Below are 18,474 nucleotides of genomic sequence, written 5' to 3'. Positions count from 1 at the left end.
AGATAACAAGCACTTTATTTTACATTTTAATATTTTATGATGTATTTAAAAGAGTAGTTATTGTTGCAAACTCCATTAGAAAGTTGAATTGATATCAGTTTTTGGAAAAGGGAAACAGGGATGTGAAAAAAAGGGGGGGGGGGGGGGTGGGGGGTTTAAATTTTTCTCATTTCAGATTTCATAAATAATAGTCCAGCAGATAGGTGAATAATTGTGCACTTTGTGTTAAAAGCATAAAATTTTGTAGAAACATAGTTTGGACCATTCTAAACAAAATTAGATATGGAGGCAAGGTTGATTTTATCCACTTCCGGTTTTATCATCAAAATGGCGGACATGCATTTGATAACTGATTAATGGTTACCCAGCAGATAGGTGAACAATTGTGCACTATGTTATAAAAGCATAAAATTTTGTAGAAACATAGTTTGGACCATTCTTTACAAAATTAGATATGGAGGCAAGGTTGATTTTATCCACTTCCGGTTTTATCATCAAAATGGCGGACATGCATTTGATAACTGATTAATGGTTACCCAGCAGATAGGTGAACAATTGTGCACTATGTTATAAAAGCATAAAATTTTGTAGAAACATAGTTTGGACCATTCTAAACAAAATTAGATATGGAGGCAAGCTTGATTTTATCCACTTCCGGTTTTATCATTAAAATGGCGGACATGCATTTGATAACAGTATGATCAATGGTTATTCAAATTTCACAGCTGGTAGCCAAAGTTTGCTGTGTAGACTATAATATTATTGTGTATTCATGGTTTGAAATAATGTATCATTTCTTTGAAACCCTCGGCGTATTTCATTCAGAAATTTGTCACTTCCGGTAAAAAATATCAAAATATAAGTAAACGTAATTTAGAGACAAAAACATATGTTTGATAAAAAAAAAAAGCAATGTTGTCCAAAAAAAGGTTAAATGTCCTTTACCATTGATATTGTTCGATCAAACATCAGCATAACAAATCCTTCGATTAATTGCGTAATAGTGGTGTCGACATTCAGAGTACTCACATGGGTTGCGTCCAGTATTGTAGCGGCTGCAAAGGGCTACGTAGATGTATGACTATTGAACGTGTAGCTAGCCTAGCTGCAACATAAATATAGATAGCAGCTAGACTAGCTACTCGTTCAGTAGACAAACATCTACGTAGCACTACGTAGCTGCTACGATATTGGACGCAACCCTGGTCTCTCATAACGGTGTATACTCGTGTGACACCATTCAATACCATTCATGTATCCCCTGTTTCTTTTTACATTAACCAGCGATCTATGCCACAGTGTCGATTACAGTGAATGCATGGAAAACAGGCAATGCATATGCTTTTTCTTCTCCTAAAAAGTTAGCAAGCTCATGAATTAAAATGTATACGAAGTGGTTTCCAGTCCCAAAGCAACCCATAAATATCAGCTGCATTGTCACAATGACATGAAACAAGTACTAATACATCGGTAACAACTATAGCAATAATTCTCATCTCGAAAATGTGTTCATCCATCTGTTAATTTGACAGAAAATGAATGAGCTCTGTTTTGTTTTTATCTACACGTGAGAAGCTCTATCAGTTTCGTGGTTAGCATGATTGCCTTTGACAACGTTTCCTTGTACTGTCAATCTTTATATTGTCTACGATAGTTACATCTTGTCAATGGTTCTAAAAAGTAAAATCACAAAAATACTAAACTCAGAGGAAAATCAAATCGGAAAGTCCCTTTTCTATTCAACCAACGACGAATAGTATCAACAACTGCTGAGGGAGCTATATCTTTAATTGGTATACAGAACAACCAAAGCAGTTCGTTGCTGTCTTCAAGAAATTGATTTCCTACCTATTCTACCACAGAACCTACATCATGGATAAACGACATTTGAGCTCTTAGTTTCTGCTCATGGTCACCTGTGTTCTCTTCATCAAGAAATCGATATATGACTGTCCCTCTGGTATCTTTCGCCCCTCTTCTCAAACTCTTTAGCAAGTCTTGCCATTTCTTGTCAAGCTGCCATCCATCTTCGCAGGGCTAATGCGTTATCTGTTAACAGTGCCTCCATCAGACTTAACAAAATGTTTATTTCATGTGTTCCGTCAGACAGTGAACCATTATTTCTAAGTGCATATGTTTCTTTAGATGCATGATGACGGATCTTTGGAGAGTTAACGTTAAGGATTAGTTTGTAGCTGTCAAATATAAATATCCAAGCAATCGTTAGTGTTTCCTGCTTATAAGAGTCAGTTGTTATATATTGTCCATACAACAACATACTAACAAGAGCTACAAGAGATCTTGAAACATAATTCTCCTCCCAGTTCACTGGAAAACTATCGTCAAACCAAAATGTAAGAATAAACATGTCGCTGCGAATTATTGTTACTGCTTTATAAAACTGCATTTAGTTTTAGTCAAAGGCATCATCACCTGCTTTCTGAAACGAGGGTTCTATATTATCTTTGAAAGCAAGTTAATTCTCTTTCCTTTGTTTTTATTCCTGAATATCAGGTAAATAAGCAAGCATTAAATATAAGAGGTTGTATGAGTGCCATTGCGACAAATCTCCATCCAAGTCAAACATGTGAAAGTTCTCTCACAGGCAAACAACCAATAATTTTAAAATGTAAGAAGTCTATTATTTTATCTTGAATTATAAACTCTGTCTTCAATGTCAACATCTAGATTCCTTATTCGCCTATAGAAAAAACATGACATCTTGAATCCTGGTGCTAAATCTTCTTCGGTTATGGAATCTTCATTGTAGCTGATGATGTCAGCTAATGCGATTCCATATCTTATTCGTGCGTTCCTCCTTATTCAGTCTCATCTTCAGTAGAGACTTTTGATGCCTGTCGATAAAGATAAGCAAGACATTGGACATGATATTTCGTTTCTTGTACAATGAGGTCTCCAGCACTGAGCTTCTCTAATAAAGTGTGTACTGACGCATTTGTACACATTGACGGTGCGGGTGGGTTTCCCGCTCCGATTGCCTGTTTTTTTTTTACATATCATCTGTATCCTTTGATGTCTTATTTTAGCTCTCTTTAGTTCTGTGTTTAGATGGCAGGTCTTATGCCATGTGGCATTGTTTTGTACGTGGAAGACCCCTGCCATCATATTGTGTATACAGATGGGTCGTAGACGGTTAACATGGAAGTTCTTTGTATTTAACGAGATTTCCAGCCAAAGTAACATATCCAGCACCAATATTGATACACTTTGAGGGTGTATGGCATTGCAGCTATTCGTCTGTCATATTTTTACAAATTATAGATTTAACATTGAGAATAGAAATAGGAATATATCAAAGAGACTGACCAAAGAGCAGACAATAGCCTAATGCCACCAATGGGTGTTCTATGCAGCGAGAAATTCATGCAACCGGATGTGGTCACCAGCTGGTCCCTATACAAATGGTGTACTAATTCAGAGTAAATGGATGTCACACTAAATTCCAAAGCATTTAAATGAACTAAAATCCGGTCAACCTCTTCAACATTTGGGGACGAACTACCTGGTCTTCGATTATATGATGCCTCAATAAGTTTAAATCTTTAAGAGCTCATCTTTCAATTGTTTTTTAGACTCTTGATTTATCGAAGTGTATGTCTATCTTCATTCAAATATATAATAATGAAACAGTAGTGTTCACGTGACCATATCAATTGAATTTTAATGATCTCCAAAGAAATAAATACCTGATTTTATTACACCATTCTTCTCACTTTTTGCAAATTAAAAGTCAACATTTTTCTTGAATTTTGACATGAAATTTCGACCGGAAGTTAACCAAACTCATCCAAATTGCTGCTTCAGCAACACTGAAACCCATCTAATACGATTCAGATCAATTAAAACATCAGTTCTTTTAGTTTAAACTAAAAAAATTGAAAGAGAATTAAGAAAAGTTGAAATTTAAACATGCATCTGCCATTTTGGATTTTACCGGAAGTTAACTATATTTCCAGCTTGCCTCCATATCTAAAATTGAAGAGTATAGATAGAAGTATGTTTGAGCAAAATTTGGTGCTTTTAACACGAAGTGCACAATTCCTTCATATATTGCACCTATCTGCTGGACTATAAAAAGAAAATTTCTTCAAACATTTTTTTGAGAGGATTAATATTCAACAGCATAGTGAATTGCTCAAAGGCAAAAAAAAACTTTTAAGTTCATTAGACCACATTCATTCTGTGTCCGAAACCTATGCTGTGTCAACTTTTTGATCACAATCCAAATTTAGAGCTGAATCCAGCTTGAATGTTGTGTCCATACTTGCCCCAACCGTTCAGGGTTCAACCTCTGCGGTCGTAGAGCATCTGGTGTAATGAGAGTTTTTGTTGCCAACTCCATTAGAAATTTGAATTGAGATTATTTTGAATAAGGAATCGGGGGGAGGTGAAAAAAAAATGGGAGGGGGTAGGGTTTCAGATTTCAGAAATTAAAAAAGATTTTTCTTCAAATATTTTTTTTTAAGGGGATAAACCTATGCTGTGTCAACTATTTAATTTTAGATTTAAAAAGTTTGAAGAAGAAATCTTTAATTGATTTGTAAAATCTTGACATTTGTTTTGTGTAAAAAAAAAACCCATGTAATGTCAAAAATTTGATCACAATCCAAATTCAGAGCTGTATCACACTTGAATGTTTTGTCCATACTTGCCCCAACTGTTCAGGGTTCGACCTCTGCGGTCGTATAAAGCTGCGCCCTGCGGAGCACCTGGTTATCTTCTGTTTTTGCTTCTTTTTAAAAAGGTGCCCCCCCCCCCCCTTGGTTCAAAGAAATATTGTTCTGTATAATTCTCTCTTCTCCTTATACTCATCAACATTGAAATTATAAAAAACCAATTGAAGCTATGAAAATCAAGAATGGTTTCAAACATGAAATATCACTTTTAAATGAAGATATTCAATAACTTTTAGTCAACTCTTATATTGTTTAGGAATTTAGGAGAGAAGATATCATCCATAGAATTAGATACACCTAAAATAACAGAAGAACAGATTACAGTTCTTGAAGATGCTGTCAATGAAAGGATAAGAGATAGAATTCCAGTCACACCAGTATTATATCATGATAAAGATGACCCTAAGTTAGCTGAAGTAAGTTACTGTGTGTTAATGGTTACACCACAATCATGAAATCACACCAGTATTATATCATGATAAAGATGACCCTAAGTTAGCTGAAGTAAGTTATTATTATCAATCATGATTATTATAGAAAAATAAGAATTCTGCTTAGACATGACAAATATGTATATGAAGTAGGGATGACAAAAGATCTGAAATTTAATAATTGGATACTCCGTCAAAATACTTGAGTACTCGAAGTACTGGGATGAATCTTAAACGTCTATTGAAAAGTTCAGATTTTAGGTTGGATGCAGTGTTTTCGTTATTACCTTTCATAAACAAGACAAACGTACTGCATACATAGCTTGATCCTCTGCTTTTTGTGTCAATTAAACAATGAATTACCGACGGCGGTGTCTACAAATAACCTATCATAACAGCAAGTATTGTTTGAGTACGTGTTCATGAACCAAATTCCAATAAAATATTTGCATATAAAGTCCTACAAAGTAGACAGTATACATATCATTTGTTCCTGAGGAGTTGGTATTTTTTATGATACAACTTGTCCACTTGTTTTTCAACAATATTGGACTTCAAATTACTTGTGCTTTTTCGTGTTGCTCAGTCTAACTTTTTCTTTGTTTTTTTTTGGCACCATCGTTTGTCTAATTTTCTTTTATTTTATCCATGACGTTGTCAGTTTATTTTTGACTTTTTAGTTGAAATGTCGCTCTCGTACTTTTGCCTATCTTTCAATTGTAAATTAAACAATTATAGTTAAGTTTCAAATATAGAGTAATTAAATTAATCTAAATGTACATCTAATACCAATCACATTTACATAGAAGTCTTGATTAACAAACAAAAGTAAGTTTCACGGCTTGTGATGTGTTAAATTAATAATCCATGAAAGTGTTGATCCGTGTACAAACACCGTTAAATATGTCTCTAATCAGTTGCGACCACATTTTGATTTTGTTTTTGTTTAGAAATATGATTTGGTCAACAATTTCCGACGAAAGACTGTTTGACGTTACAAGTATTGCACATGAAAACATTCCCTTGAAAGTAAAAGACATTGATGGTACTACTATACCAGATAGTAGCCTCAGGATAAACATAATTATGTTCTTAATTGGTTTTATTTAGTATGACGAAGGGGATATTTCAACAGATCTAAAGTGAATAGAAATGTGAAGAGAAAATATCTCAAGATATATAACAGGCAAACGAGTATCCGAGTACTAAAACTGTACTCGAGTTCTCAGACTTTCGATCGAGTACTCGAGTACTCGTTGCCATCCCTAATATGAAGTATGTTCATTGTAAAACTAACAGAAATAAGAATATGTGGTTTTAGTGCCAATGAGACAACTTTTCATCCAAGTCACAATTTGTAAAAGTAAACCACTATAGGTCAAAATACATATTTCAACAGGGAGCCTTGGCTCACACCAAACAGCAAGCTATAGAGGGCCCCAAAAATGACTATTAAACCATTCAAACTGGAAAACAAAAGGATATATATATTAAAAAAAAAGGAGAAACGAGGAACATGTAAACACCATTTCTATCAAGTTTTCTTTTATTTTCCTGTGTATCTTATTGTGATAGCTCATGTCATCATTAATGACACATTTCATTGTGAAATGAATATTAATGTGAGAATGACGCCAGATTACTGTTAGTCAATTAAACTTAATGTATTACAACTGTACAATGAAACATACATTTAATGTAATTATGAAGTTATGTAGTGTCCGAGATAACTGTTGCATATGCTGGGAAATTTCCCACATATTTTAAGCAGCATCACTGAAGAGACATTATTTGTCGAAATGCGCATCTGGTGCAGAAAAATTGGTACCGTTAATGTTATTGACAACAAAGCAATAAAATAAACAGCATACAAGTGAAAATAATGATATACATGTTTACAATATTTTACATTCTACTTCAATAAAAAAACATTTAAAATTTTCATTATCATGTATTGTCTGAGAAACCTAATCAATATTTATATTATGTGAGCCTGTGAATATTGTAGGCTCGTTGTAGAGGCTTACCAGATGATCATGAAGGACCAGTGCGAGTATTATCCATAGAGGGTCTAGACAATACATTATGTTGTGGTACACATGTATCTAATCTAGCACATTTACAGGTAATTGTGGAACACATGTTTCTAATCTAGCACATTTACAGGTAATTGTGGAACACATGTGTCTAATCTATCACATTTACAGGTAATTGTGGAACACATGTATCTAATCTAGCACATTAACAGGTAATTGTGGAACACATGTATCTAATCAAGCACATTATTTGTAGTCTTATATTGAAATCTGTAGAAAATACTACTAAAGACTATTTTAAAGAACTTTGAAATTCGAAACAAATTATGATATACCTGGTAAGTGTTCCTTGCGAGGTGTTCCACAAATTGCTTAACTACCGGTAATACAATTAATAACACAGAATTATTTGAACATGAAAATGCATGCATATGGTTATAATGAAGAAATGTATTTACTATACAAAAAAAAAAACAAGTTTTGTCAGTAACTCTGCCTCATGTGGTACTATTAACTGAAAAGTGTTATTACTGGGGTACTTTACTTTGGACATGCAATATGGACATGATAGCTTTACAGTGGAGCTGCTAGAAATAAATTAATTGTAGATAAATCCTAAGTACAATTTCATTATTTCATATAAATTCTATTTTTCAGCTTATCAAATTATTGGGACTTGAGAAGGGAAAAAAGAATAAGTCAAATTTATTATTTGTGGCTGGTGAAAGAGTGCGACAGTATCTAGGTCGTAGTTACCAAGTTGAAAAATCTCTAATGACTATCTTAAAGTAAGTGATCTAAAAATACAGAGAATGCAAATATTGATGATGTGTTTTTCATGTATAGTTGAAGATTAGGTGCAATGGTTTTCATATTACTTTTAATATTTGCTAAAAATGCAGTTTTGCAAAATAAATATAAGACAGCCATATATAAAAATGAAATACATATCGGCTAACTTCTCGCATTCTCTAATTCAAATTAGTGCAGAGAGATTGGGTAAAAACAAATGATGGATGAATTATTCAACCCTGTCAATACATGTATTAGCACCATATGTGCACCTAGTAAATAAAAAAATAAAAAAAATAAAAACAGAATTATTTTAGCCTTTTTGATTCTGATTTTGAGATTAGAATTCAAATGATTTCAACTTGCATCCAATATGATTGCCAATGTAGAAGGAATTAATTGAATGCCAGACTATATGTGTCTTCTATGAAACATAACTGTGGCCATTACCTGAAGCATCACATAATTATATTGTTTCTATATTTTGCTAACATAAACCTTCTTCTGATGACACTAGTTTTACATAACTGTTCAACACTATTAGTCATTGCATGTCATAAATTATTTTAAAATAAGTGATACAGACTTTAAGATTCCTTGTGCTCTTCATTGTTAACACATAACTACTATTAAAGGTTGGTTTTTTTTCTTTCAGAGGACCATTAGAAGAACAGGAAGATCTTGCAGACAAAGCAGTTAAAGCTTCTAAATCAGCACAAAAGGTTGAAAAACTAAATCAATGATTGCTTTCGGCTGTTGTAATGATAAACATACATGTATAGTTTGTCTAAACATCAGCCCAACAATGTTAGATCTGTAAATTTGTGTTATCAAATTTTTATACAACCGCAAAAAAGTATATTGGTATGACGTTGGCGTCGTCCGAGGACACATTGGTTTTCGCACTATAACTTTAGTTTAAGTAAACAGAAATCTATGAAATTTAAACACAAGGTTTATGAACACAAAAGGAAGGTTGGGATTGATTTTGTGAGCTTTCGTCCCAACAGTTTAGGAATTGGGGGCCAAAAAGGAGCCCAAATAAGCATTTTTCTTGGTTTTCACACCATAACTTTAGTATAAGTACCCGGTATATAGAAATCTATGAAATTTAAATACACGATTTATGACCATAAAAGGAAGGTTGGGATTGATTTTGGGAGTTTTGGTCCCAACAGTTTAGGAATTAGGGGCCCAAAGGGTCCAAAATTAAACTTTGTTTGATTTCATCAAAAATTGAATAATTGGGTTTCTTTGATATGCCGAATCTAACTGTGTATGTAGATTCTTAATTTTTGGTCCAGTTTTCAAATTGGTCTACATTAAGGTCCAAAGGGTCCAAAATTAAACTTAGTTTGATTTTAACAAAAATTGAATTCTTTGGGTTTTTTGATATGCTGAATCTAAACATGTATTAAGATTTTTGCTTATGGGGCCAGTTTTCATGGTGGTCCAAATCGTGGTTCCAAATTAAACTTGAATATACTTGAATATATGGGGTTCTTTGATATATGCTGAATCTAACCGTGTATTTGGATTTTTGATATTTGGGCCCAGTTATCAAATTGGTCCACATTGAGGTCTTAAGGGTCCAAAATTGAACTTTATTTGATTTCATCAAAAATTGAATCCTTGGGGTTCTTTGATATGCTGAATCTACCATGTATTTAGATTTTGGATATTGGACCATAATAGGTAAATGTCCAATTAAAATTTTTTAAGTTTTTATACCACCGCAAAAATTGAAATTTTTTTGGTCTTTTATTGGTATCACGTTGGCTTCATCGTCTGCATCGTCGTCGTTGTCCGAATACTTTTAGTTTTTGCACTCTAACTTTAGTTTCAGTAAATAGAAATCTATGAAATTTTGACACAAGGTTTATGACCACAAAAGGAAGGTTGAGATTGATTTTGGGAGTTTTGGTTCCAACAGTGAAGGAATAAGGGGCCAAAAAAGGGCCCAAATAAGCATTATTCTTGGATTTCGCACAATAACTTTAGTATAAGTAAATAGAAATCAATGAAATTTAAACACAAAAGGAAGGTTGGGATTGATTTTGGGAGTTGAGATCCCAACAGTTTAGGAATTAGGGGCCAAAAAGGGGCCCAAATAAGCATTATTCTTGGTTTTCACACCATAACTTTAGTATAAGTAAATAGAAATCATTGAAATTTGAACACAAGGTTTATGACCATAAAAGGAAGGTTGGGTTTGATATTGGGAGTTTTGGTCCCAACAGTTTAGAAATAACAGGCCCAAAGGGTCTTTGATATGCCGAATCTAACTGTGTATGTAGATTCTTAATTTTTATGCCCCACCTACGATAGTAGAGGGGCATTATGTTTTCTGGTCTGTGCGTCCGTCCGTCCGTCCGTCTGTTCGTCCGTCCGTCCGTCCGTCTGTCCGTTCGTCCGTCCGTCTGTCCCGCTTCAGGTTAAAGTTTTTGGTCAAGGTAGTTTTTGATGAAGTTGAAGTCCAATCGACTTCAAACTTAGTACACATGTCCCCTATGATATGATCTTTCTAATTTTAATGCCAAATTAGAGTTTTTACCCCAATTTCACGGTCCACTGAACATGGAAAATGATAGTGCGAGTGGGGCATTCGTGTACTGAGGACACATTCTTGTTGGTCCTGTTTTCATGGTCTACATTAAGGTCCAAAGGGTCCAAAATTAAACATAGTTTGATTTTAACAAAAATTGAATCCTTGGGGTTCTTTGATATGCTGAATCTAAAAATGTACTTAGATTTTTTATTATTGGCCCAGTTTTCAAGTTGGTCCAAAAGGAGGTCCAAAATTAAACTTTGTTTGGTTTCATCAAAAATTGAATAATTGGGGTTCTTTGATATGCCCAATCTAACTGTGTATGTAGATTCTTAATTTTTGGTCCCGTTTTCAAATTGGTCTACATTAAAGTCCAAAGGGTCCAAAATTAAACTAAGTTGGATTTTAACAAAAAATGAATTCTTGGGCTTTTTTGATATGCTGAATCTAAACATGTACTTACATTTTTGATTATGGGCCCAGTTTTCAAGTTGGTTCAAATCAGGATCAAAAATTATTATATTAAGTATTTTGCAATAGCAAGAAATTTTCAATTGCACAGTATTCAGCAAAAGTAAAAAATCTTCAATTGCACAGTATTGTGCAATAGCAAGAAATTTTCAATTGCACAGTATTGCGCAATAGCAAGAAATCTTCAATTGCACAGTATTGTGCAATAGCTAATATTTTCAATTGCACAGTATTGCTCAATAGCAAGAAATATCTAATTGCACAATATTGTGCAATAGCAAGAAATTTTCAATTGGAGTTATCTTTCTTTGTCCAGAATAGTAGTTGAATCAACTTAAATCATTGTTTTATACAATATACAATGTATATTCACTTTTACTACCAACTGATAAATTAAAATAATCTTTACCATTCAGTGATAACAAGCACTTTATTTTACATTTTAATATTTTATGATGTACCCGTATTTAAATGAGTAGTTAATGTTGCAAACTTCATTAGAAATTTGAATTGAAATCAGTTTTAGAAAAAGGGAAAGAGGGATATGAAAAAAATGGGAAAGGGGGGGGGGGGGGGTTAAATTTTTCTCATTTCAGATTTCATAAATAAAAAGAAAATTTCTTCAAACATTTTTTTGAGAGGATTAATATTCAACAGCATAGTGAATTGCTCAAAGGCAAAAAAATATTTTAAGTTCATTAGACCACATTCATTCTGTGTCAGAAACTATGCTGTGTCAACTATTTAATCACAATCCAAATTTAGAGCTGAATCCAGCTTGAATGTTGTGTCCATACTTGCCCCAACCGTTTCAGGGTTCAACCTCTGCGGTCATATAAAGCTGCGCCCTGCGGAGCATCTGGTTAAGTTCAAATTCTTAGACTACATTCATTCTGTGTCAGAAACCTATGTTGTGTCAACTATTTAATCACAATCCAAATTCAGAGCTGTATCAAGCTTGAATGTTGTGTCCATACTTGCCCCAACTGTTCAGGGTTGAACTCTGCGGTCGTATAAAGCTGCACCCTGCAGAGCATCTGGTATGTTCTTCCCTTGACAGGATTGGAACTCATGCTACTGAGATATTGTGGCACCAAATAGCATTGCACTATGCCTAAAGCACTAGACCACTTATATTAACCAAATTTATTACTTTCAGAATCATTCTACTCCTATGTTCATTCATACATACAAAATAAGGAGATGTGGTATGAATGCTGATGAGACAACCACCCATCAAAGAATAAATGACATAGATTTTAGCAGCTATATATAGGTCAAGTATGCATAAAGATATGAGAAAGTTGGAAATAGTAAATACATTTAAAGCATGATAAACAAACAAGACAGTACAATGATCTGCGCTTGAAAATCTTCATATGCCGATATGACTTGACTCTTAAATTTGGCTGTTTATAGAATTAATTTCCCTATTTTTTTACCAGTTTTAAGCTTTTTTTCAATTATCAATATACATGATATCAAATAAGTCACAACCAAAATTGTAAATTGATATTTTAGTGGAGTTATTGCCCTTGAGCTATTATTTTGCATTTTTGTTTCAAAGTTCTTCATCTTTGGAACTGAACAAACAGCTCTATATATGTCACCTGTGCTCATAAAATAAATTCATATTTTTTTCAGGCAGTTTTATCATTGTTGAGAGACCTCGCTTTGCTGGAAGCTTATAAATTCAAAACCAATCCCGACAAAGAAACGGTGTTGGTGCTTCATAGGTCAGAATCTCTTTCTCTTTAAATACAGATTAGGATGGGATGAATGCCTTGTGTAAACTAAAGTAGGGTCATCATATGAATGCCTTGTGTAAACTAAAGTAGGGTCATCATATGAATGCCTTGTGTAAATTGTAGGGTCATCATATGAATGCCTTGTGTAAATTGTTGGGTCATCATATTAATGCCTTGTGTAAACTAAAGTAGGGTCATCATATTAATTTATATTCACTGTGAAATTTTTATTATTTAAATCCAATGTATAATGAAACTAACACAACATGAAAGAACATTTAGAAAATACAATTCTTTTTTAAAATGTTAAATTTATTTACTACTCAAATAACAAAAAATGGTAAATTAAAAGACTTGATTAGTTTATAATTATAAATTCTTTAAAGACAGACTATTATGTGTGATATTATAGAATTAAAGACAAACTGCAATTTAGAATGTGTTAAAAATTAGTTGCACAAACACCATTAAATATTTGGGATATCCTGAGATCAATGAAAGGAATAATTCTCTGATGAAAGATAAAAGATGTGATTATGAGGAAATTCCATATTTGATATTGTATAACAGCTAAGAAACATATTGATGATAAAAATTTTGACTTAGAGAGAATTCTGGACATTTTATGAGTGGACAGTCAGATTTGGGGGGGGGGGGGGGGGAAACATGATTTGAAGACTTGTAAAATAATGATGATAAATTGATTTGCTGAACATTTTTGTTGCAAATATTTGTTAATTTGGTGACTCTGGTCACTAGTTAATATTTCATTCTTTAACAAAATAAGATAAAGTCAGTTTTGTGTCTATTTTACTTTATTTTCTACCAATCAGATGTTAATGATGAGATATATTCACTCATAGAAAACTCAACATTGTCTTGTTAAGTTTGTGTAGCATTGTGTGGTTAAGTAATAGGGATTAACAGATTTATATTTTAATTTTCAGAAAAGAAGGTGACAATGAGTTTATGAATAAAATAGTCAATGAAATAAATGATAAAGTGAGTATGAAACTTAAATGCTTTTACAGTTAAATATTTTGAATAAATATGAATGCTTATCCAAGAAATTAATGTTGTTACATCGTGAAAGCTAAGACTGCTTTAACGAATTTAGTATCACTGGGAGCCAATTTTCTTTCATCTTTGCTGTTTTACAATTAATTAATACTTCATGTAAAAAAAATATAATGTATGATATTAATATATCTATTTTACCAATATATTCACCATATTACTTTTTCTATTTTTTTACTAGTCCGTAACATGTCTGTTAACAGTAGGAGATGAGAAAGGTGCTGGTTTATTTTTACTTTCTGGTGAAGACTCTGTAATACAAGAACTAGGACCGAAGTAAGTCAAATGAATATATATCTAAAGGAATGATTACTAGGATCAAAATCAGTTAAAAGGGTCCAAGGGATATAAAGTGCAAACTGCATTAAAAATAAATAAATAAAGATTCATTGAATTTTCAAGGATTACTAAAATCTTTTGGTCCATCTCTTTTGAACGGAAAATATTTGGATAAAGATATTTTAAGGATTTTAAATTCAAATATTAAAGGAAAAGAATATGAGTAAATATGGTTAATAAGTCTTAATTGTTCAAATAAAGATGCTTAAAAACAAAATAAAAACAAGACAAATAGTAATGTGTTTATTGTATTTCTATATTTATTTCAACTCATTCACATGGGAAATTAATTGTAAGATGCCACATAAGTGCTTGGTTTGTCTTTTTTGTAAACTAATAGTCCAGTCAATCCAGCATAAATTTGACCCTAACCCAAAAGTAATTGCAACAGAAGATTTTTAAGTTTTAATCTTTAGCACTATACCCCAAATATACACAGAAAAAAGTCCCATAAAATCTAACTTGAGGAAGACTAAAAAAATCAAGATTAAATATTCCTATGGAGATTTGCATTGAAAAGAAAGATAACTCTTGCAAAAAAAGACAGAAATATCAATAAAAATTGATACAAAATGATAACTTTACCGCTTCTATTCATCAGAATGTATTGATTCTTGATTTTTTAGCTGTCTTCAGAGTGTAACAAACAACTCTAAAGGTGTTTTCATATATTTCACAAGCTATAATCTAGATTTTGTAATTCATTAGTTGACCATTTATTGAATTTTTCAACATGTCAAGGTAAAGAATCTCAAATTTAATAAAAAATAATTAAGCATGTATTCTTCTTTTTGTGGTTTAAAGTTTCTTTAGATAAGTAAGTTGCTGAAAAGATATAATATACAGATATAAACAATACCAAATTTTCACATTATTTTTTTCAAAATGGTTACAAAGCTTCAAATTTGCAATTTCTTTAAAGAAAAAAGCACAAAAAAAATAAAACTACCCATAACACTTCGGTTTTGTACATTTCATGAGTAGAAGATTATATAATTTAGTCAAATACAAACTTATAACCCCATCAAAGTATCATACTTTACATAAATTTCAAGAAAAACAACCAAAAACTGACCAAAAAAGACTCATTTTTGCAAGAGTTATCTCCCCTTCCAATGTTAATTTCCATAGGAAATTAAAAATGCTGATTTTGAGTTTTCCTCAAGTTAGATTTTATGGGACTTTTTTCTGTGTATATAAAGGGCATACTGCTATAGATTAGAACTAAAACATTTTCTGATGCAATTAGTTGGAGGTTAAATCTTAGTTTGACTGGACTATAAATATGTAATGATTGTAAGGTTTGCATGTCTGTCTGTCAATGTTTATCTGACATTGGCCTCATTTCCTGGTTAAGATTGTTTTTATACGCCCGTCAAAACTTTGACGGGACGTATTATGGTATACAAATGTCCGGTGTCCGTCCGTCCGTCTGTCTGTCCGGCGTAAACATGTCGCACGGTAACTTGAGAACGACTTATCCAAATTTCATGAAACTTAAGATAGTTGTTTCTCATGATGGTCAAATGATCTGTATACTTTTTGGTGAAAATAAGATTAAAACTTTTTGAGTTACGGCACTTTGTTACTAAAACAGGGGTGTGTTTTTTTCACATGTTGCACTGTATCTCAAAAACGATTCTTGATTATTGCTTAAAACTTTACACATGTCTTTGTTATATTAATCTTAAGATCTGTATACTTTTTGGTGATGATTCAAAATCTCATTTTTGAGTTATTGAGTATTTTGTAAAAAAGGGGGAGGTTTTTTTTTACATGTTGTGCCGTATCTCAAAAACAATTTATGATAATTGCTTAAAACTTTACACACTTCTTTGTCATATTAATCTAAAGATCTGTATACTTTTTGGTGATGATTCAAAACTTTGTTTTGGAGTTATTGGGTATTTTGTTAAACAGGGGAGGGTCTTTTAACATGTCGCGCCGTATCTCAAAAATAATTTATGATAATGGCTTAAAACTTTACACACTTCTTTGTTATATTAATCTAAAGATCTGTATACTTTTTGGTTTTGATTCAAAATTTTATTTTAGTGATATTTAATTGTTTTTTTGGGTTGGGGGTTTCACATGTCCCGCCGTGTCTCAAAAACAATATATGGTTATTGCTTAAAAATTTCTCAGAAACTATTTATGATTATTGCATCAAACTTCCACACAAGACGTCGGGCGTATCATGCGCTCATGGCGCAGCTGTTTATTTAGAAATGCAATAGGTCAGCTATATTTAAAGATATTTGGTGTATGAAATGATTGTAAGGTGTACATGTATTTTAAGTTTGGTTGGTCTGACCTTGAACTCATTTTCTTGCATCATGTTAAGTTTATGTGATAGTTGTAGTATAGCTTTATATCTAGGACTATCAACATGATATCAATGGTTAGTAAAGAAGGCAAGACATGTCTGTCAGCGTGTGCACTCTTGTTTATTCTTATTTGAAACTAGCAGGCCAGTTAAAAAAATAAAATAAACAGAAATGATATATGGAAGGTGCTTAACAATTAATTGGTATATGTCTCAAATAAATGCAATCCAATCTGAAACCATATAATAAAATTAATAAAATCCCAAACATACATTTTTATTTTATTCATGAGAATTGTTCACAATACCGGTACATCTTTTTTTTCCAGGGTAGCAGAATTGTTGGAAGGGAAAGGATCATGTAGTAGAGGACCATATCAGGGAAAATGTAATAAACTGTCTCACAAAACTAAAGCAGAGAAACTTGTCCGAGAATATATAGCAGGAATTAAGAGTGAATTATAATGACAACTTATGGGTAGAAATCAAAACAATTATTAAAATTTAAAACTTTTAGACTCAGACTTGATTACACAATAATCCCACTTTAATATTGTAATCTGTGAAATACAAATGATGGTCTTAAATGAAATAGATGGTGAAGTGTTTTGTGATAATTTTATTTTTTATAAAGTGGTCTCTCCTACACCTGTTAATGACTTTTGTAATGTATTGCAGGGAATTATATGGTATCTTGTTGAATGCATCTATATAATGTTCACTACAAAACTTTAATTTGAAAAGGATGTTTACCAGGATTTTGTTTTTTTAAATGAGACAGATCAACATACCATATCAAACATTTACAAGTGACTATTCTGAGAGAATAGATGTACATATAAAGAGAACACATGGTACAGGTAGCCAAAATGTGAGATTGAACCAGTTTTACATTCACACAACCATTAATCAAGCTAGCTAGACTATACATTATGTGGTTAACTTAATTCCATAATTGATAAAAACCACTGGACAATCTAGCTACAAATAGGATGATGAATCAATCATATTCTTAATTTGACAATGTGTAAAATCTTTCCCTAATAAAAAAAAAAAGGGTCAAAGTTCAGGTCTTTTTTTTGTCAGTGCCCAAGGCCGTAGCTACCCTTGAGGCAAGTGAGGCAATTGCCTCACTAAAATTTCGACACTGATTATTTTTTTTATACATATATATCAATATAATAGTCATTTGTTGTTCTGTCTCAACCTTAATTTCTATATAACTTGTCATCATTCCTTTTAAACTATTCTTCCTGGATATAACTGAGCATCTCAACGGGTGATGTTTCTCGATAACATTAATCTAGTAATGATAATCACCATGGATCTCTAGTTAAAAACAGGCTCTTGCAGAAAAGGAAAAGCGACACTGAAGGTAAAGAAGGAATAATTCTAGCAAACTAGTTTTTTTGTGAACAGAGTCTGAGTATTGTATATAACTTCATTAGAACAATCCAAAAACGATAAGTAGACTGACAAATCAAGTACTGGTATTCGGAAGGGGGCAGTTCTGTCTGCGTATTCATTTCTCCGTTTAACCAACTTTTGACAATCAAGTCATCGCAAGGGGGTAGTCCTGTCTGCATATTCATTTCACGAACTTTAATCTTTCTCTTCACAGATAAATAAAATATAAATAATATGAAACATGCATGGATTAATTTCTATCCATGTTTCTTTAACCTTAAATTTGAAAGAATATCCTATATTCCAATTTGATATTATTGAGGAATGGTAGAACCTTTAACACAGGATTTTGTCTTTACTTATTCGGGACTACGGAATTTCGTTTCTTTATATTCGGGATTTCGGAATCGGACACCCCATACCCCTAACCCCTAAATTTATAGATTCTGAAACTAAAATACCACCAACTATTTCCAGAAATAATTTGAAATTATGGACCTAGGCCTACACGTAAACGTCAAAAACTCCATTCCATTTCCCCTGTACCCATATCATATATACTCTATAGATAGAATCATATACATTTATCTTATCTCATTCTA

At 32.4% G+C, this 18,474-nt stretch overlaps 1 protein-coding gene across 3 annotated transcripts in view; it reads left to right on the top strand.

The window, feature by feature from the left end:
• Positions 1–17,121, top strand: part of LOC139512924 (alanyl-tRNA editing protein Aarsd1-like) — a 34,475-nt gene extending 17,354 nt beyond the window's left edge. For all 3 annotated transcript variants that reach the window (XM_071300903.1, XM_071300905.1, XM_071300904.1), the window contains exons 6-13: positions 4,954–5,113; positions 7,137–7,253; positions 7,822–7,952; positions 8,612–8,678; positions 12,620–12,711; positions 13,671–13,725; positions 13,982–14,076; positions 16,795–17,121. In XM_071300903.1, coding sequence (XP_071157004.1) covers positions 4,954–5,113; positions 7,137–7,253; positions 7,822–7,952; positions 8,612–8,678; positions 12,620–12,711; positions 13,671–13,725; positions 13,982–14,076; positions 16,795–16,930 — 853 coding nt within the window. In that variant the 3' untranslated portion in view covers positions 16,931–17,121. The remainder of the gene's footprint in view (positions 1–4,953; positions 5,114–7,136; positions 7,254–7,821; positions 7,953–8,611; positions 8,679–12,619; positions 12,712–13,670; positions 13,726–13,981; positions 14,077–16,794) is intronic.
• The last annotated feature ends 1,353 nt before the right edge of the window (positions 17,122–18,474 follow it).

This window comes from Mytilus edulis, chromosome 2, assembly GCF_963676685.1.
Source record: "Mytilus edulis chromosome 2, xbMytEdul2.2, whole genome shotgun sequence".
Taxonomy (NCBI): domain Eukaryota; kingdom Metazoa; phylum Mollusca; class Bivalvia; order Mytilida; family Mytilidae; genus Mytilus; species Mytilus edulis.
The sequence above is the reverse complement of the archived record's forward strand: the minus strand, read 5'-3'. Positions and strand labels throughout refer to the sequence as shown.